Source organism: Indicator indicator, chromosome 1, assembly GCF_027791375.1.
Source record: "Indicator indicator isolate 239-I01 chromosome 1, UM_Iind_1.1, whole genome shotgun sequence".
NCBI classification, from domain to species: domain Eukaryota; kingdom Metazoa; phylum Chordata; class Aves; order Piciformes; family Indicatoridae; genus Indicator; species Indicator indicator.
The window spans coordinates 57,952,776-57,974,371 of NC_072010.1; the positions used below are offsets into that span (position 1 = coordinate 57,952,776).

The following is a 21,596-nucleotide window of genomic DNA, read 5'->3' on the forward strand; positions in this document are numbered from 1 at the left end:
AGATAAATTACTGGATTGTACCCTTTGAGTCATACTGGTGTATTAGCTACCAATCCAGCCTACGATGATGTGATGTTAGTTGCTTGAGCTGAATAATCCAGACTGCATTCTTTCACTCTCTGTTTATCCTTTTAACTGTTTTCTGTTCTTATACAGCTGCTATTTCTTCAATAGCTAGTTGACTGTCCTCATATATGAACATTTAAAACAAGAAATGACATGTATCAAAAAGCATGAAATATGTTTTGTGTTACCATTTGTGTGCAAAAGTTTACTGTTTTGGTTTTGGCATGCTAGGAGAATAACGTGTAAATTAATATGATCGTTTGTCACATTCAGAGATGGTGACATCAAAACAATGCCGTTAATATTTTGACCAGTATGTTATGATGCCTGTGATGATTTCTTTTCCATATACTTAGTTCCTACTATATTTGGGCATTATGCAGATAGTACTGCATTTCACTTTACAATTCCATATCTAGAGAGCTACTGCCCAAGATAGGAAATTACTTCTGAGTAATTCTAAGGGTGCTTGTGGATCAACCAGAAAATTAATCCAGCCAGCTTGTTTCTTAACTGCAAAACTACCTTTCCTTCCAAAACAAACTCCTTTTGTTTTGTGGGAGATGGGTCAGGTGTCTAGAACTAACCTGTAGCTGAATCCAGTCTTTTTTTGTGAACGAATATGATTTTTCAAGTGACTTGAGTAAGAGGAACAGGAAATGATGACTCATCAATGAGTCATGGTAACTCTTCAGAGGCTAAATAAAATATGTTCAGTTGATTTAAATGAAGAAGAAATAGTTAAATTGTGAATGCCTAACTGAAGAAATTTCATGTTGTATATTGTAGCAGGCTGGTAGAATAGAAAGGGTTAGGTCAGCGAGTCAGCTTTGTAAAACAAAGGTTGCGTAGAGATAATTGAGTTTTAGAAAAGATAAAGAATAGTGATTTCATATGTTAGCATCTTATTAATGAACAATAAATTAAACCTGAAACTGGAAGAAAGATTCTGGCAAGCAGAATAAGAAAGATGCAGATTAGCTCACCAATGGGAAGGGAAAGGAACTTGAAACTGGTTTACAATGGAGGTGAGCAGTTTATGTAATAATCATTGGATAGTCTTGTCATTAAAAAATATTTTATTTTTTTTTTTAAGGAGAGGTAGTTTTCTGAATCCTGTCTTCATCAGGGAATTGTAAAATATTTGATTGGTTGATTGGTCTCATAATGAACTGAAAGTTGCAGTGATTCTGCTGGGAGATATCCTTGTACAAGAGGAACCTTTCTTTTTCCATCAAGACGCACAATTTCAAGTTTTGTTCCTTTATTCCTGCACTCCTGCGACATATTGGCAGTTAGATACACAACTGTTGGGTAACATACCTCATACCTTAATGCTTTTGCTGTTATTGAGAGGCTTCAGGTGCTGGGGTGTCTTGTTCATATGTAGCAAAAATATTGAGGACCAAAGATAGTTCCTTTGAGTCCTGGGCTCCGTCAGGCAGAGGATCACAGCTGCAAAGGGTGGTCATGATCCAAGGAATTACCTGATTACAACAGTGTCTGGATAGCCTGTAAGAACACAGAGCGCTGAAGTAACTTAGTAACTTGGATCGCAAGTGCACTCTTTACATGCTCTGTATTATCTGCAGCTGCTTTTATAACTGATTTTTTTAGCTCCCCCAAAATATACTTGATTGTGAATTTGTCAGGTTAATGTTTTTATGAAGAACTTGAATGACGAAAAATACAGCACCTGCAGTTCGTAAGCGTAATGAGTCATTCTGAATAAAATGACTATTTCTGCAAGTTTAATCCCACAGAACTTCCACTGACAACAGCAGGTATTTTTGCAGAAGTAACATTTAGCTTCCTACTCGTTTGTTCATGTATTATAGAACCATTTTTTCTGTATTTACTAATGTTAAAATATTTTCTTTTAATTTGCATTAATATTTGACCTTTCAGTAGCGTGTTTCTTTTATGAGAAGTACTTGCTCCTGATTCTTCTCTTCCAGTAGTTTCTATGCCTCTATTTTTTCCAAGGTGTTTTTTTTGTCTTCATGCCCTTTGAAGTAAAGATATAATTGTTGTAGAGTCTGCTGTTACAGTACATCTTTAAGATGGACATAGTGTCTATATAGAGTGTTCCAAGACTAGAATGTAATCTTTTGGGTTCTGGAGTTTTCTGGTTTGTTTGAAAATTCATTTTTCTAACCCACATAGCTGAAATTAACTTCCTAAACTTGAAGTGGGCATAAACTCAGTTTAGAGTCAGCACGTATTTGAGTCAATGGCCCTTCTTGGCACACAGACATCTCATGTTTCTTTCAGAAGTTAATTATGGCGTTTGAATGGGTGTTCCTTATATAGAGGGGGCTGGGACAAAAGTCTCTGGAAAAGGAAAGAGAGAGGTTGAAAGGGATGAGGGAATGTGATGGTTTAAAGGTTTTCCCAGAGTCCAAAAGCGCAAAAGAATCATAGAATCAGTCAGGGTTGGAAGGGACCACAAGGATCATCTAGTTCCAACCCCCCTACCATGGGCAGGGACACCTCACACTAGATCAGGCTGGCCAGAGTTTCATCCAGCCTGGCCTTAAACACCTCCAGGGATGGGGCCTCAACCACCTCCCTGGACAACCCATTCCAGGCTCTCACCACTCTCATGGGGAAGAACTTCTTCCTCACATCCAGCCTGAATCTCCCCACTTCCAGCTTTATTCCATTCCCCCTAGTCCTGTCACTACCTGATATCCTAAAAAGTCCCTCCCCAGCTTTCCTGTAGGCCCCCTTCAGATACTGGAAGGCCACAAGAAGGTCACCTCGGAGCCTTCTCTTCTCCAGACTGAACAGCCCCAATTCTTTCAGTCTGTTAGATTTTCTTCCCCCTCTCCCTTTTTCCAAGTAGGGTAAAGGCAAGTTGGGCAGAAGAAAGGAAAGGTAAAATCACAAAAAGAAATTGTGTGGAATCGTTTGGGAAGTAAAAAAGGTAAATTTTTAACAAAATATATTTATAGCAGTGACAGGGGAGGTTACAAAGGTATAAGGAAAAGGGTAAATGGAAAAATATACAAAACCAGGCTCAGCTGGCATTGGATTCCTTTGATGTAAGTGGATGCAGTTCTTTAAACGTGGTTTGTAAGCTGCATGGAGGTAGGCCTCCCCACATGGTCGATGGGGGAAGCAGGAGGGCAGCAGAGAGGTCTGTCAAGCAGGCAATGTGCAGAGGAAACAGCAAGAACCATGAAGTGTCTCTCCTTAAATAGGTTTGCTGGACAGGAAGGGGGAGTGGAATAGACCTTTGACCCAGGGGACCCCTCCTCCTGGGAGGGGGAATACCAAGTCTCTCTCTCCGCCCACCTTGATCGAGTTTCATTTGTCCACCTGGGGTCTGGGTTCTTTTCAGCCCCCTTTCAAAAATGGGTGTAACGTGGGACAGGGGAAAAGCAAAAAATGAGAGGGAAAACGAGAAGTGATGGAAAGGAGTCAATTTAAGTCCTTCAGTAAGAGTATGTTTTCCACTTGTAGATGTTGAGGTATTTCTCTGACACATAGGCAGCAACTCCAGACAGATATTCTAAAAGAAGGCATGAATAATGTGTAGAAAATTTTGAAGGCAACAGAAAAAATTAATTGAAAATAAAGTACAGAATTATGTGATGGAAGTTGAAGACAAAAAAGTTTAATTGGAATAAATTTTCACACAGTGGAGTCCTCTGTACAAATGAATTGCACAAAATATTTTGGAAGGCACTACTTTTGACATTAAAAAAAAAAGCTGCCTGAATGGATATTCATGAAATACCTATTTGTACTAGATGTGAACCCTGTCTCAAAACCAAAACCTGGTGTCTTTCAAAGCATACATCTGTGGTGCCTGTGAATTTACTGTTTCAGGAGAAAAGGTTTGTCACTAAGTTTCATCTAGCTAGTTCCTCTAGATTGTCAGGCAATGATCATGCTGAACTTTGAATTACACAGATGACTACCCTGGGAATGGACTGGTGCTTTCTATGGTGTCTATTGACATTAATAATAATCTTTAATATTTAAGGAACCTTTCCACATTCTCTAATCTCTTTTTTTTAAACACACTTGCTGTCATGGGAAATTCCTTGTTGTACTTTCCCTTCATATGGCTGAGTGTGCTCTTGCATGGGAAATCTCATGTCTGAGTTGCTATTTGTCTCAGGAGTGAAAAACCTGAAAAGCATGCCACAATTTTGGTACTCTCTCAGATAATTTCCTAAGAGTAGAAGGAAATAGTTTAAAATTCTTTTTCTAAGAAGGCAAAAAATGTTTTTTCCTTTGTTTTTGTTCTCTTTTCATTTACAAAACCTAATTTGTTTCAGGGAGTATCATTTACAATGGAAGCACTTCTGAGGAAGAATTTTTTTCTTTAGTGGCCTTCTTAGAGCTCTGCCTAAACTAGATAATTTGAATTTATATTAAGAACATGTTGTGTGTGTTTTTACAGGTGACTTTTGTTTATATAAGATTTATGTGCAAAATTTAACATTTTTCCAGTAGTTTTTGAGTTAGCATTCTCTCTAAATGCAAATCGATCTGTGTAAAACTGACAGTACTAAAAATGTCTTTATAACTAAACTGCATTTCAGTCCTCAGAGACTTTTCAGCAAGTTGAACTTCATGTATAACAAACAAAATGATAATGAAATGCTCTTAAGCTACAGCCCATTAAACGGGTAAAAATCATATTTGAGGAGGTTTTTTTTCATAGCTGTGAGGTTTGGATTTGGCAGTATTTCAGGAAATGTAAGTTTTAATATTCAGGCGATCGTTTCACGTTGTATTACTCCTATCAGTAGTTTCCCTGAAAGGGAAATTATTTTTGAGTGATCATTTCAGGTTGTTTAGGTCCTGGCTTGTGTTGTTTGCAGAATTCATGCTAAGTAAAATAAGATTCTTTTCATGCAAAGGCCTGTGGAAACTGCAACTCCAGAAAGTTTTGATAAGATGATGAGCAGTGAAAAAGCACCCCACACCTGTCAGACACCAGACAGTACAGGGCCACAGGCAAGGATTCAGCTGGGACAGGAGTGCACTTTGCTGATAGCTTCCTGCTGCCTGCAGTTTGCTGCCTGGAGGTCACTGCCGTTGCAGCTCCGCTGGTGGAGCAGGTTATGTCTACCTGAGGTTACCTTTTTTCCTTCCCTCTTTTCATCCTAGGAAGTATTTTTCTTCAAGGATCTCCCATAGCCATGCCTTTGCCACTGGTTCTGCTGTGGCCTCTCCCATTGTCTTTACATAATTTAGTGTTTTATCGTGAGGAACACAAGCTTTGTATCTGGGTATATAAATGAAATACACTAGTTTATATGTTCACAAGCTCAGTCTAGGTATCTGGTAGTGGTAACAGGTGCTTGAGTCTTAAATTCTATGAAACAGCTTCCAATGAGAGTTTAGTAACTTAATAAACATCTTATGCTGTGATTAAGGTAACCTGTTTGGATGCATGCATGTGTGACCTGGTATAGGCAATCCTGCTCTGGCAGGGGCATTGGACTAGATGATCTTTCTAGGTCCCTTCCAAACCCTAACATTCTGTGATTCTGTGAAGTTAGTTATTTGTAGAGCCATGGAAGTCACTGGCAAAGAGAAGCTAAATCAAACTCAATAATCCCCTTTTAGATACGGCAGTCTATTGCCAGTCTTCTCAGTCCTTAAGCTTGGGTAAATAATAGGAGCTTGACTTCATAAGTGAAGTGGTATCCATAACCTTCTGAGAAAGCTGTAATGCTTACCATTTGTCCATTTGAATCAAAGAGATTTTGTTCTGATGCACGAGACTGCAGCTATTCTTTTTATGTACTGTATTTTATAGAAACAGTCTGCTATTAAGACTGAACCTGCTGCCTTCTCTGCTGCTTCCAGTCCTACATATTTGGAAATAGGATACTTTTTGCCACCTGTTCTTCTTATTTGCTAATGAGCCTATTATCCTGAATGCAAATATGTAAAGATTTGTTCTCATGGAAGACCTTTACTTGCAAGGTGGTGTTAGGTTTTGATTGTTATATAGCTAGGATTAATTACTTTTGATTGAGTTACATTACTGTTGCTAGTATCATTCTTATTAACCATCTGCGTCTTTCTTTTTGCAGCTTGGGTCCTGTGTTTGCATTGTTTGTACCATTTTATTCCTCCATTCCAAGAGTGCAGGTGGCACAAGTATTAGGCCACTTTTCTATCACAAACAAGACGCTGGTCTATATACTGGGTTTACAGGTATGATATGTACTAATGTAGTGGTTATTATTTCTGTATGATTATCTATGAATTTTGCTGCTTACCCATGTGTGATTCCATATTTGTCTCATCAACTACAACAGAGAAAAACAAATGTTTCTAGTATATATTTCTATATACTGAAGTGGTGGACGAGTGATCTGTTCTGCCATTGTCTTCTGTCTTGATCGTCTTGCACAGGAAAATATAATAGACAATTCTACAATTATTTTCTTTTGGTCCACAAAATTAACTAGACGAAAATAGATGAAAACAGAACCCAATGCTAAGGCATATGAATCATTCACCTTTCAATTTTGCTTATATTCTTGATTTTGTTTATTTTCCCCTTGTCTATTAGAGTTCAAACAAAGCTATAGAATACAGTATTTTTCTGTAGTAAGACAATTGGTAAATAATTAAGATTTTGGCTGAATTTCACCTTTATATAAATTGATATTACTTTTATATCAAGCATTACCATGTGGCAGATAATTTAAAATAGTATAACTTATAGTACAGCAATATCATGTAGTATTCTGTTAAATATGAGTGGAAAAACACAGATACAGAAAATCAGTAGTTGTTAAAAAGAAAAAAAAAAAACAAAACACACCACCCCATCAGCAGCCTATAAATGAATGGATATTCATGTTACAACCTGAATTGTGAAATAGGAGATGTGTGGACTTTTGAGAAATTATACTCATTTTTGTATATTCTGGAGACTCAAAAGTAACTCCAGCACTAGTAATGGAAAGCACCATAGTTAGGTTGAGCTTGGTAAAGATACGTTAAAATGGGTGGTCATTTGCAGAATGTTGACTGATGCTCCATTGAATATTCTGATCATCCCTTTTGCTGTTTGGATTCCTTACATTCCTGCTCCAGCATCTTATTTTCTTTATCTTTTAGAAATTTAATTTCTCTCTTCCAAATCCATCAATACCACTATTCCAGTCTTTGGGAAAGCCACGATACTATCTGAGTTCTTTTCTATCATGCCCTTTGCATTTTGTTTTCATACACTCACCACCTGTGTTACAGATCACCACTGTTACCGGTCACTGTATCTTTGCCTGATCTTTCCTTGTTGTCATCACACAGAGACTGGGGGAAGAATCATTTGCCTTCTCATTTGTAAGCTCTGCCCTTATCTCAAGGCACTCTTGGCATAGTCAGAAGTCTAGAGAGAAGGTGGTGTCATGGCATCATGCAGAACTGGTTTAGTAACCAGTATTGGTCTGATTTTCAGCCCATTTTTCCAGCTGGTAAATGCTGTCTCAGGGTGATTAATGATATATTTAACTAGAAATGATGGGTTGCCCTGTTGGCTTTTTAGGATTTTTTTTTTAATTGATTCTAGCCTATTTCTGTGATTTCATGTTGGCAAAAGTGCCACTGGGTGAGAATGTTATTTTTTTAATTTTGGTACTCATGCTTAGTCTCTGGGGACTGCATGTGTGAGAGCTTCACTTGCACTGCCTGCCCTGCTTGGAACTCTTCTCCTGTTGCTGCTGAGTCATTTCCTTTGCTTCAGTCTATCTTTCAGACTTGTTTTTCTGTGCAGCCTATAACTGACATCCTGTTACACTTCGTATGCTATATGAAAATAAAATGTATTGTTCTGTGGAAGGAGAACAATTGTTGGATCCTCATGTTTTTTCCACTTTTGCTACTTCTGGAATACACCTTTTTTTAAACGTTAAACTGAGTTTCCACAGAGGTAAATCTCTGACTTCTCCTGGTGTCATAAGTACATAGTCAATGTAATACTGTAATGTAGTGGTTCAGACAACAGCTTTGTAAAATTAAAATTTTAAATCACTGTTGTTCTCTTCTAGCTTTTAACCTCTGGTTCCTACATCTGGATTTTAGCCTTAAGTGGATTGGTAAGTCTTACTGCTCTAAAAATTGTATGTTGGTTAAACCAACCTGCTATGTATACAATCACTTTATTGTATTTGGGCTCAAAAAGAACAAAAAATACTGACTGGTGCTTTTATTTGTGATGGCAAGTAGGAAGTTTTCATCTTCAGCTTCTAAAGGTGTAAACCATAGGTTTGCTGGTGATAAACTGACAGAGAACCAAGGAGCTGGTTAATACTTGCAGGTATCTTCCAACCTGGTTGATTCCATGATTCTGTGATTCTTTGACCCTCTGAAATGGTAGAAATGTTTACCCGTTTGCTTATTATTTTTCAGTTTTCAGCAATCTTCAAGCTTTTATTTCAAAAAAGCAGCTTTGAGCCTCTGCTGTCAGAATTTTTCATGTTTTGCCATTCTCCTAAAACATCTGTAGTATAGCTGTTTCTTACTATGATAATAACAGTAAAGGTGCAAAATCACTTTCTTCACATCAGCCAGATAAAGTCAATGTGGACTGTGTTTTTCCTTTCAAATCTGTTCTTAATACTAAGGCACTTAGTTCTAAAACAGATTGTGCTAAGTGTTCCAGACTGTTAGATACTGATACGCATATTCTGAAATTTTACAAACGTACAAATTAGGAACTCAGACTGATTTCTTGACCCAAAATACTGTCTACTTTTCCAGCACCTTGAAAGAAGTTCACTATTATGTTCATGCAATCTTTAGAAGAGCTTGAATTGTACTCTGCTAATGGGAATTTGCAGTGAGCTCAGGGTGAAATGCCTGTAGACCCTTCACATATTGCCACCATGCCTCAGTAGTTTCGCCTCTAACCATTTGCACTGACTATTCCAAAATACTCTGTGAGCTCACAAGATAGCTAACAGGAGTTGATGGAGCAGTAAATAGTGAAATCTGCTCAGCAATTTGATCTGACTATACATACCAATGAAAATAGGGCAACTAACAAACCAGAATTATGCTCTTCTGGAGGTCAGCCCAAGCTTCTGTGCCTGCCTGAGGATCTGTGACTTCCTCCAAATGCACTACCCTTCCTGTTACTCTTCTGGCTCTTTAAATAGCCTTTCCTTTTGAACAGGTGTTCATTAGAGAGGGAAGGAAAGGAAAGGCATTTTAATTCCCTCTTTCGTGGTGGCAGGAACTGTGTGTATACTTGGTTATTCAGACTTATAAAGAAAGGCTCCAGTATTTTTTTTCCTAATACATTGTGCAGTTCTTATTTTAATTCCCTTTTAATGTCCAATTTAGTCAGGGGTGTAATGTACCTTTCTTAGGTTTCTTTTTCACAAATGACTTTTTCTCGTAATGGCAGGTTGGCAGTATGTTTTACATGTGTGTAAGTCTGTAGGAATAAATTTCCCTTTGTCACAGGAAAAGCTTGGAAAAAAAATATTAAGTTTTCATGTTGCCTCAGTCAACATGGATTAAGTCATCAATGATGATGTGTTTTCAGTCTTCATTTTTTTCTGCAGCAAGTGAAGAGCTTAACTACCATTTTGGAATATATGCTACAATTTGGAGAAAATTCTTTTATGAATTTCAGCCATTTTTTGCACAGCATATCCATCACACTTTTGTAAAAAAAGAAGTCTCTTTTTCTCCTCCATTAAAAGTTATAATTTGGTATCTTTCAAGAAAACCTGATTAAGGAGTAAAATTTCACACTGTATTAAATAATATGAAGAGGAATGTGAAAAACTGCAAAGGTACCTTTTAGCACTACAGGTGTAGGTACTTGAAAATATATTTATATGTACTATTACAGAAATATGTGGGTTGTCAAATCAATGCTAAGTCATTCCAACAACTTATGTATTTTTGTAATTGACATTTTCTACCATAGTATATCCTTGCTGAATCAAGTTTTTGTGTATTTGTACAAACAGGCTGAGTAAGTGCGTGAATACTGTCAGCTAGGTGTGACACTTAGTCATTAATTCATTGCCTGTTAGACTCTTTACTGTCTGTGAAGTGACAGTGTATTTTTAGCTGTGAGGATCACTCATATGACTTAGTCGTGATGCTGTTCTGCAATTTAGCTTTTATTGCACTTCTGCTTATGAGGATTATTAAAATGGGCAATGCTGACGTGATTTCTGAATTGTCAGTTTCCACTTTCTTTTCATTGTGTTCCTGGTTTAGGTTTATTTAGTCTTACAATTTCTGTTTTAAAGTGTAATTAACTCTCTTAAACTAAACAGTATCTGACTTTCCAGGTATACAATGTGGCGCTGAAGTTTGATTTCTATGATTATCCCTGCTAATGCTGTTAGACTTCTCTGTGAAATCCAGGCAGGGCATAGAGCAACTAGGAACTGAACCACCTTGAGTTCTTGTTTTCAGTGGTTTTGAGTGATGCCATTATTATTCAGGCAGGTAGTGATGTAATGTGCATGGTGGCAGGGAATTTTAGACAGTTTGTGGTTTGACACTGGATTGTTCTCAGTTATGGAGGAAATCAAAATTGTCTTCACCTTTAAAAGGCAAGAGTCTCTAAACCCCTGTTTACTTTGAAGATTTCTTTAAGCTAAATGCAATAGCCTTCTTCATTGTTTCGTGCTACAAGGTGATGTACTTTTCTCAGGTTTTATGGAAAGTCACACTTCTAATACTTATGATATCAGAAAACTGTAGAGAATCTCTAACTTAGAGCATGTCATTTAACGGCCTAAAGTTAAAATAGAAAGTTCAAACAGGGCTGACTGCTTGGGTTTAATTTCAGTTCTGATTTTTTGAGTGCTTTAGTTCTTATTCACGATTTTGACATTACTAACTTCATTCTGCATAGAATACAGATGTCTAATGTTAAATGCTCCCAAGCCTACTTTGGATTGTTTTGAGTTCTGTTTGTTAAGAACTTTATTCATCCTTTCTGTTTGTTATTCATTCAGCTGAGGTGTTTTTCTACAGTGAATTCCTGACTTCAGGGTTGGCATTTATAGGGTAAGATGTAATTGGGCTGTGGAGCCAAATATTGAAATGAGACTCACATGTTTGTTTTTTTTTGTTCTTGTCTTGAAAATAGTATGTAGTTAGTGTCTGATGAGACATAAGACTAATTGATTTTCTTTTGAACAATTCTTAGTAAATTCTTTTTGCTATTTTAAAAGGTGTTTCAAAGGGAAAGCAGAAGCATTTTTATTATTCCACAGTGCAGTAACAACACTTAAATATCATCCTTTCTACATATTTAAAATTAGTGTTAAATATGCACTGATGTATGCAGTTGCCTCCACATTCATATCCTGCCATGTATCCTTCTTCATCCTCCAGTTAGTCTGGACGTTCTCAAGTCATCCATGTTTAGTTTTAGGTAGATCTCTAGTCAGTGTCAAAGTACAATATTCCTTGAATGATATTAAGACAAACTTGCTGGTGACTTTTTGGAACTTGAGTTGTGATTTCTGGATATTTGACACTGGCTTTACTACTGGCATCCGTAATATTACTAGTATCAGTGAGACTACTCACATTAAAAATTCTGCCTATGCTTAAGTACTTTCCTAAATAAAAGCATCTATTTTATGTGTAACTGTTGTGATTCCCCTTTGCCAACAGAACTGCCCACCAAAGACTGAGTATTCTGGCAGTCCACAGAATCACTAAGACTAACATCTGGTACATCATTCCTGCTTAGGTAGGGCCACTCAGAGCTAGTTGCTCAGGACCATGAGCAGATAGATTTCAAATATCTCAAAGGGTTAAGATTTCACCACCTCTCTGGACAACTCATGCCAGTGCTTGGTCACCCTGGTAAGGATAAAGCCTTTCCTGTTGTTCAGAGGGAACCTCCTGTGTTTCAGTTTGTGCCCACTGGCTCTGGTCCTGTTACTCTGGTCCTGGCATCACTGAGAAAAGCCTGTCTCCTGCCTCTTAATTCTCTACCTTCAGGCTTTTGTGTGCTTTGGTAAAATCTCCCCGGATCCTTCTGATCTCCAGTCCAAACGATCCTACTTGTCTAAGCCTCTCCTCATGTGAGCAAAGATCGGTCACTTTGATCATCTTTGTGGTTCTGTGCTGGACTTGATAATGAAACAAGAGAAATGATCACTTCCCTCAACCAGCTGGCAATACAGTTGAGGAAGCTCAGCAAATGGAAAAGCAATAGAATAACAGAGATTAGGGAATGAAAGAGAAGCATTGTCTGTTTGTTTGTCTCCTAGCATTGGAATCATTTAGTCTGGAGAGGAGGAGGCTGAGGGGTGGACTTTACTGCTCTCTATAACTGCCTGAAAGGAGGTTGTAGTGAGAGGGGAGTTGGTGACTTCTCCATAGTACCAACTAACAGAATGAGAGGAAATGGCCTCAGATTGTACCAGAGGAAGTTTAGACTGGATATTAAGAAAAATTTCTTTACTGAAAGAGTGGTCTGGCATTGGAACAGGCTGCCCAGAGGGGTGCCCACTGTCTCTGTAGGTGTTCAAAAAACATGTAGACATGGCACTTTGGGACATGGTTTAATGGCCATGGTGGTGTTAGATCAACAGTTGGACTCAATTATTTTTGATTTTTTTTCTCTAACCAAAGCAATTCCATAATTCTGTGACAGGTGCTTATGTGAGCTAATGGATGTGCTGAATCCCATCCAAAACTAACATGAGATATCTGCATACGGGAACTAGTGAATATTCAGTTGAGTGTTTGTAGATCACTAAATTTGAGATACTAGCTGTATTGTCTTGGTCTCCTCTGTGGTGGGAGCTTAGATACTTTGCTTGTCTAGATGGCTACATGTAAACACATGATAACTGACTAAGCTGGTAACGCTTACTCCTGCATCAGTTAAAGCATCTGAGAAGAAAAGTAGTTGATTCATCTGACATACAGAGGATGTTAGTGTGGAACCAAAGGTGTAATTGTTTGGGGAGGAGGAAAATGCAGAGATTTCCAGTTCTGGAAGAAGGAGAAAGTAGTGGGAAAGGAGCGGAGAAGATAACAATGTGTCATAAGATACTTTCTCTTTTATATCCGTAGTTTCTGAGATCCTGTAGAAAAGTGGCTTTTAGTTTTCAGCTTTTATTTCGCTTCTAAGTTTCCAGTTTTTCTCTCAGATCTGAGGAGGAGTTTATGCGCCCCAAATCTGGTCTAGTTGGTCAGCTGTGCCAGCTGGTTCAGTAAGAGGTAGACTGCTTCAGTGAAGCTTTTCTAGCCTGTACATGTACACCATCATGGCTGCAGTGTTGCAGTTGTTTAGGGAGGGAATCTGTGAGAGTAATTCACTTCTGTGTGTACTTCGGATGAGTCACACCTTAACAGTGTCTCTTTCTCTTTGTTGACTGTGAAACCAACTTTAAGCAACCATCTTCTTAAGTAGGTTTTTAAATTAGAGATGTCTACATGGGGCAGATAAATCCAATCATGATGTGAAGAAGTTTGGTTAACAGTATGATGACAATTGCCTGCAGACCCCTAGCAGAGACCCAAGGCAACTTATCCTTAGGTCACAAGTACAAGTGAAGAATGGATGTACTGTGCTGAAATAGCAGTACAGTACTTGCTTGCACAAACACAAAGAACGATCGAGATCTGGTAGTGATTGCATCTGACCAATGAAGATAGATTGGGTGGACTCTGAAGAAAAAGAAAATCACAGTATCCGGGAAATTTATGAATCAAGTCAACAGGGAAGGAAATTGATGAGAATTGGTTTATTGTTATTACAATCTTCTTTTTCTGTTAAGCTAATTATTGCAAAGGTCTGTTTATACTCCTAGTAACTATATCCATAAAGAAATCCCAAGCAAAATAATCTGTTGTGTTATACTTACATTGCACATTATAACTACAAGTTGAAAATACATGTTTAGTGGTTTTATTTGTTGAGTGGTTTTCACACCTTCTCTCTTGGTTTTAATAAATATGTTTCTGTAATCAAGGTAAATGCAGAATCTTGACACAAACTTGAACTCCTTGTTTTGATTCTAGTTGTATAGAATTCACAACATGCTAAGGATGACCCCACCTGGAATACTGAGTCCAGTTCTGGAACCCCTATTGCAAGAAAGACACGGATGTGCTGGAACATGTCCAAAGAAGGGCCATGAGGATGATCAGAGGGCTGGAGCACCTCTCCTGTGGAGACAGACTGAGAGAGTTAGGGCTATTCGGTCTGGAGAGGAGAAAGCTCTGAGGAGAACTTATTGTGGCCTTCCAGTATCTGAAGGGGGCCTACAGAAAAGCTGGCGAGGGACTCTTTAGCGTGTGAGGTAGTGATAGGACTCGGGGGAATGGAGCAAAACTAGAAGTGGGTAGATTCAGATTGGATGTTAGGTAGAAATTCTTCACCATGAGACACTGGAACAGGTTGCCTATAGACATGGTAGACGCCCCATCCTTGGAAGTTTTTAAGGCTAGGCTGAGTGGGGCTCTGAGGAACCTGATCTAGTGTGAGGTGTCTCTGCCAATGGCAGGGGGGTTGGAACTAGATGATCCTTGAAGTCCCTTCCAACCCTAATGATTCTATGAGATAAAATGCACATTAAAACATCACTTCACCTTAAGAATACGTCTATTTGTTTTCAAATTATTGATGTCTGAAAAGGGCAAAATTTTGAATACATATGGTGAATATACCTAAATAATTCAGAACAAAATGATGGAGTATTTGCTGTCAAGTTCTAACCATTAGGCAAAAACATTTTCAACATTGTTTTCTAAACCAATCTGCCTAGTGTTTTTTCTTCTTGATTTTTTTTTTTTACTGTTCATCAAATACAGTGATTTAAAATATCTCAGTCAGTAGCAGAGCATATGTGTCTTTGTCATGTAAAATATTGGAGAGCTTCCATGTTTGGTTTACCTAACGTAAAAGTAACTACAGCTACTTCCTTCTGAATAGTGTGCAGCTTCAGAGGAACATGAAGGAAGAGGAAGTTGAGCTTTATGCAGGGGCAAGAAGAGGTTGAGAAACTTCATGTGAAGGATGTGATGTTAATAAACTGAAAAAGTGTAAGCACACTTTTTTCTGCAGCATGCCGGACAATTTCCAGCGTACTCTATTTCCTCTGCTTAGCATTGTGCCTCATATAATATGGTGGATGAGATTGTAGGTTATGATGGTGTGACTAGCAGAAAACAACTAAGATGTGTTTTATATTGCTAACCAAAAAATCTCCATTCTCACAATGTGAGCTTAGCTGCAATGTCTTTCTATGGTGACTTTTTAGAGCCTAAAATACGCTGGATGCTTATCTGTTTGGGAGAAGTAGCCCTTTAATCTTGTGTGCAGTGCTGAAGTTGGGATATAATGAGATCATCTTCATTGTATAAACAGAGTTGGTTTATTTACTTTCTTTAACACTGGAAATTCTCTGCATGTCTGTAACAAAAATGATATGAAAAGTTATTTTACACTTTGTCAAAGCTTGTTTTTTTTTAAAATGATGTATATCAAGGTCGGCATATGAACCACCTAAAAAGGAAGTTCTTTGGAAATACTTGACATTAAGATGAGTGTATGACACTAAACCAGACTGAATCATAGGACTTATTTTAACTACAACTGTCTCCATTCTGGGGTTATTGGAAATATGCAAATAGGTATCTCTTCCTCACTAGATGGAACTTCTTGAAAATTTGTTAAAACTGAGCACGCAGCATTTAAAGTTTCTTATACTTCCATCTAATAGCTTCATAATTGGAAAATAATTCCAGGGAGAGAGGACAGGGAGTTTGCACTGAAATCCTAACAGATGTGGAGGTAACAAGGTGGATTGCCAGTGTACACTTGCTGCTCTTCACCACTGAGTCTGTCCTTCCATCTGTTCATACTTGTGAAGAATTGCAGTCTCACAGCATTGCTCTGAACAATTACTGGTCCACAGTTAAGTTTCTTGGCAACTATATGTAGAAGATGTACTTCTCTTCTGCTATCCCAAGCAGTTTTGTCATATTCCTTCACCAAGTGCTTTTATGTTAGGTTTTAGTTTGAATTGTATATCGTCAGACTTCTGGACTTCCTTTTGTATGAGCACTGAAGTCCACGTTTGGGTTATGGAGTGAGTTTCTGAGTAAGTCAGGACAAGGAGGGGCAAAGACACTAGACTGGTGTTGGGGAGCAAACAGAGGAGAGAAGACAGCTGACTGCAACTGACACTTTGGCTATAGACTAGGCATGCTACTCCAGTGCACTCAGAAAAGCTGGGAGAGCAGGTGGGAGCCGTGTGTATGAGTCTCACACACAGTGCTAAGTGCCATGCTCTGTTTTGGCAATGTCCATAAACTTTTAGCTGTATTAAGTCTTTTCTTCCAATTAAATGCTCTGCCATGGCTTGCTCTCTACAACAACCTGGAAAGAGGCTGTAATGAGGTAGGCATCAGTTTCTTTTCCCAAGAGGAAACAACATCAAATTGCACCAGGAGAGGTTTAGATTGTGTATTAGGAAAAGTGTTTTCACCAAGAGGGTTGTCAAGCATTGGAATGGGCTGCCCAGGAGAAAGGCATTTTAAATACCCTGAAGGTATTTAAAAGACACATAGATGTGGCACTTAGGGATGTGCGCAGTGGTGAAATGTAGCAGTGTTATAGGTTAATAGTTGGACTCAACGATCTTAAAAGTCTTTTCCAACCTAAATGATTCTATGATTCTATGACTAGCCATCTCTACTTAGAAAAATAAGAGAATGCTGTTGCTGATGCAACTTCTAGTTGGTGCTTGCAGTACATTTTTCCTTCTGAAACAAGTCCCAAAGTACAAAGGACATGCTGTGCTATCTTTTTGCTCTATTTTCTATCTTGATTTATCAACTCAAGAGAATGATTGTGCTTGTGGTTAATGTGTTCAGACATGTGCCAAACTGTCATACATTCAGAGAGATGCAGATCTACAACTGCTTGCTTTTTGTTCTTGTGACTTCTGGAACCTGTTCAAGATTCAGGGTGCCCTGAAAATATTAGACCTTAGTGGAAGACTGTAGGTGATAAGAAAGAGCAGAGATCAGTGTCAGGGAGCAGTATAATTCCCCTGAAATCCAGGAGGAAGTAGTTAGGGACTTGATGAGCCACTTGGATACTCATAAGTTCATGGGACCAGATGGGATCCATCCAAGGGTACTGAGAGAGCTGGCAGATGAGCTGGCCAAGCCACTCTCCATAATTTCCCACCAGTCCTGGCTCACTGGAGAGGTCCCAGAAGACTGGAAACTGGCCAATGTGATGTCCATCCATAAGAAGGGCCAGATGGAGGAACCTGGAAACTACAGGCCAGTCAGCCTGACCTCAGTGCCAGGCAAGATTATGGAGCAGATCATCTTGGGGGAAATCACAGTGCGCCTGTAGGACGGCCAAGGGATCAGGCCCAGCCAACATGGATTTAGGAAGGGCAGGTCCTGCCTGACCAACCTGATCTCCTTCTATGATCAGGTGACTGCCTGGTGGATGTGGGGCAGGCTGTGGATGTAGTCTACCTGGACTTCGGAGTCAGAGTGGCTGGAGAGCAGCCAGGCAGAAAGGGACCTGGGGGTACTGGTTGACAGCTGAACATGAGCCAGCAGTGTGCCCAGGTGACCAAGAATGCCAATGGCATCCTGGCCTGCATCAGAAATAGTGTGGCCAGCAGGAGCAGGGAAGTCATTCTGCCCCTGTTAGGCAGCTCTGGTTAGGTCACACCTTGAGTACTGTGTCCAGTTCTGGGCTCCTCAATTTAAGAAGGACATTGAGACACTTGACCAGAGAAGGGCAATGAGGCTGGTGTGAGGTCTCAAGCACAAGTCCTATGAAGAGAGGCTGAGGGAGCTGGGGTTGTTTAGCCTGAAGAAGAAGAGGCTCAGGGATGACATTATTTCTCTGTACAACTACTTGAAAGGAGGTTGTAGACAGGTGGGGGTTGGTCTCTTCTCCCAGGCAACCAGCACCAGAACAAGAGGACACAGTCTCAAGCTGTGCCAGGGGAAGTTTAGGCTGGAGGTGAGGAGAAAGTTCTTCACAGAAAGAGAGATCTGGCATTGGAATGTGCTGCCCATGGAGGTGGTGGAGTCACCGTCCCTGGAGGTGTTCAAAAAAGGATTGGACATGGCACTTGAAGCCATCGTTTAGCTAATCATGAGGTGCTGGGTGATAGGTTGGACTTGATGATCTCTGAGGTCTTTTCCAACCTTGTTGATTCTATGATTCTATGTTTGGAACAAGCGAGGGGGTAGTGGTGTGATATTGGACAAAGCATTTTCAACAGGATCACTTTCCCTGCCTGGTTATGCCTGTGCACCAAGAAATGCAGAATCCTTGGGACCAAAGAGGAGGCCTGCCTCTGCAGCCTAATGATATGAGGTAGGAGGAAGGACAGACAATAATTTGTAGGTTCTGATACTGCTTCTGGATTTTGCATCTAACAAATTATCAGATTAAATGCATATGTAATATTTGCAACCTGGTTCAATTGCAATTCATGCTCCCCCCCAAAAAAAAAACCTTCCTGATATCCTTGCAGTTTAGGTTTCTTGAGTGAGGAGCCTGTCTTCATAACCCTTTTAGGACGAGGTGATGAGCTACTGAGAGACCTTCTTGCTAGGTACATACTTCAAGTACTACATACCAAAGGAGGTTGAATTGCAAAGCAATACGGATTTTTCTTCACTTACTCTTTATTATAGTTTTATCTGTTTCCAGTTGATGTGCAAGTTCTGATTGTGGGCATGCAGTCATCTGGAACAGTTTCACTAAAGCTGAGGAAAGAATTTCTGAGGTCATGAAGAAGGTTCTGTTCCAGTGCCCTGCCACTCCTGAAGTCCAGTCAAGATCTTTCTTTGAATACAAAATTTTTTTATTACAGGCAGTCTTCACTATAATTCCAGAGATTATGGCCTTCCTCTTAGCCCATCCTCATAGCACATAAAGATTGAAGGGGATAAGGGTAGTTTAAAATTGTTCTTTCTCATAGTTTTTAATAAACTGGTTTTTGGACCTTTTTTTCCTCCTAGAAGGGGGATGAGGTCCTTTTGGAATAATTCTGTGCGTACTCTTAGTTTTAACTTCAGATGATTTTGTTTGTAGTAGAAGGAGAGACTTGGTTGGTGGGAGCAGAAGCCTCGAGGGGGTTGTTTTTCTTAATGGTGTTTCTATTGCTTCAACATTCTCCAGGGAAGCCATAGTCATCTCAAGTCAGCATGCGCATACCCTGACCTGTTCCTTTAATAGAAATGAAAATTTTGACCTGTTTGGGAAAGCGTTGCTTGGCTTGGGCTCAAATTCAGAAAGAAAAAAAAAAAAAACCTCAGGCAGCTTTCTGAGTCACAGACACAGTACACAGATTTTAAAAGTAATCGTCTGTAGTTGTGGGGAAGTTGGAGGTAAAGAAATCCCCTGTTTTTTCTCTGATTCTTGACTGAGAACTCTCGGTAAATACAATAAAAAGTGCTTTAAAAAAAACACACCAACTGCTAACTGCAGCAAAATACAAAGTAAATTTGGAGTGTTTTAGTTTTTTAACGTTTCGGTTTCGGTTTTAGGTTTCTGGGATTTTCTACAATAGCAGTATATTAAAAATTCATCGAATTCTTTGTGTACCCAGCTGGGTAGCAAAGATATTTTCTTGGACTCTTGAACCAATCTTCTCATCTGCGGAACCAACAAATGAAGCTCGAGTGGGAATGGGAGCAACAGTTGACATCCAGCGGCAGCAGAGAATGGAGTTACTGGATCGTCAGATCATGATGTCGCAGGTTGCCCAAATGAGACGGCAAAGGCAGCAGCAGGTATCGATACACATTCCATAAGGGTTGTATTAAGTTGTAGGAAAAAGACATTTTTGCTTCGTCTGTCTTTTGTGTTTCTTGTTTCCTAAAAAGTATGTATTTATTTAAAAGTACGTATTTCTTTATTCTTCATCAGTCTTTGTTTGCTAATAGCCATTTAAGAATTTTTCATAGCTTTATATGTTAAAACTGCTTCACAAGGTGTAAGCAGAATGTGAGATAATACTGTCAGGATATCAGTTCTTCAGGAATTTATTCACCAAAAATTAAGCTGAAAGTTGAAGTGATTGCCTCTTGGTGGTCTTTAAGTAAGAACAATTTTGGAAAGTTAGGAAGTCAAAATGGTCCCGACTCTTCTGAATATGTATTGTTAGCATCCTTTTCAGAGACTTTGAAAATTGTCTGTGTAACTCCTTTGATTGCAGATGTACTTTGAATAAGGTTTGTTTCTTCTAAAAAAGTGCAGAAATTAAATTCTCATAACTTTTCTTACAGAGGTCAACCACAGGGAATTTCTATTTGATGTGTTTAATGCTCTTGTTTTATTCCCTTATTGAACAGAATACCAGAGCCTTTCTGTTTTCTCTGTTTTAGCCAAACTAGCAAATGCAGATGGTCACATACTTTGTGTTGTAGAGCAGTATAACCAGGTGGATGGTGTCTCAATCCATTTTTTCTTGTACCTTAGATATACAGGTTATTACTCTATCAAACCTAGCAGACAGCACAGGCTTTGCATTCTGTGTGAACTTACATTACCCATAATTTGATTAGAGCCTAGCAATTAGAGGTGTTACTGAGTTTCCTTTGCCTGAAACACAGCTCCGTACTGATACACAAGTCCTCATTGTGTTTGAGGTAGTGTAACGCAAGTAGGTATACCTGTGTCACCCTTATTCTGTTGCCAGAATTAGAGATGGGATGGCATAAAGCTTTGGCCAACAACTGCAGTATGAATCTTTGTTTTCAGTCCCTAATGACATCAATCTGTTTTCCTTGATTTCTTTACATTTTAATCTGATTAAATTGTTCCTCATGTGGAAAGATCCTAATCTACTTTTCTCTAGTCCTGTTACAACGTTAATCAGTTTCAATGTAAGAATTGAAGCAGGAATTACTGAGTTCTTGAACATTGCCATTGTAATAGAAAACGAATCGAACGTGTCTGTTGGACCACAGGCTGCTGGGAAGCGTGCAGCCAAGTTTCTTCAGACAGGAGGAAGAAGCCATTTCCAGTTACGAAGGACAATCTTTATAATATATCTTTAATTGCAAAAGGTGGTAAATAAGTTCAGAATGGCAAATGATAAAAGAACAGTTGATAACATTTTCTTCACATCTTTTTTTCTTAGGCAATGAACAGTAAAAGTGGAAAAATGTCTCTTCATGTTTGACTTGAAATAAAGTTCTTTAAAAAGGTGGAGAGGTGTAAGGGAAATACATGAACATTGTTTGAACTTCATTAAGATTCTCTCCTTCACAAGTTGCTGGAACAGTTTCAGGTTACCTTCATGTTTGGCCTTTAACTTAACTGATAGTGGTAGTCTGTGAAACCAGTCATCAGAAGGCAATGAGAAAGCTTTTGGCCAGCCTTTTTTTTGTTTTGTAATGACTCACAGAATTTACTGGCCATCAACTGAATTATAAAGAACATCATGCACAAATGTTGAGAGGTAATAGTAAAGGTGCAAAACAGGCTAATTTAAAGCTCAGGATAATATTTTTAACATTAGAAGCTGTTTTCTGGCTTGCTGTACTTG

At 38.9% G+C, this 21,596-nt stretch overlaps 1 protein-coding gene across 1 annotated transcript in view; it reads left to right on the forward strand.

Moving 5' to 3' along the window:
- UBAC2 (UBA domain containing 2) overlaps window positions 1-21,596 on the forward strand; it is a 93,903-nt gene that overhangs the window by 53,629 nt on the left and 18,678 nt on the right. The window contains exons 5-7 of the mRNA XM_054383793.1: window positions 6,132-6,255; window positions 8,100-8,147; window positions 19,591-19,836. Coding sequence (XP_054239768.1) covers window positions 6,132-6,255; window positions 8,100-8,147; window positions 19,591-19,836 — 418 coding nt within the window. The remainder of the gene's footprint in view (window positions 1-6,131; window positions 6,256-8,099; window positions 8,148-19,590; window positions 19,837-21,596) is intronic.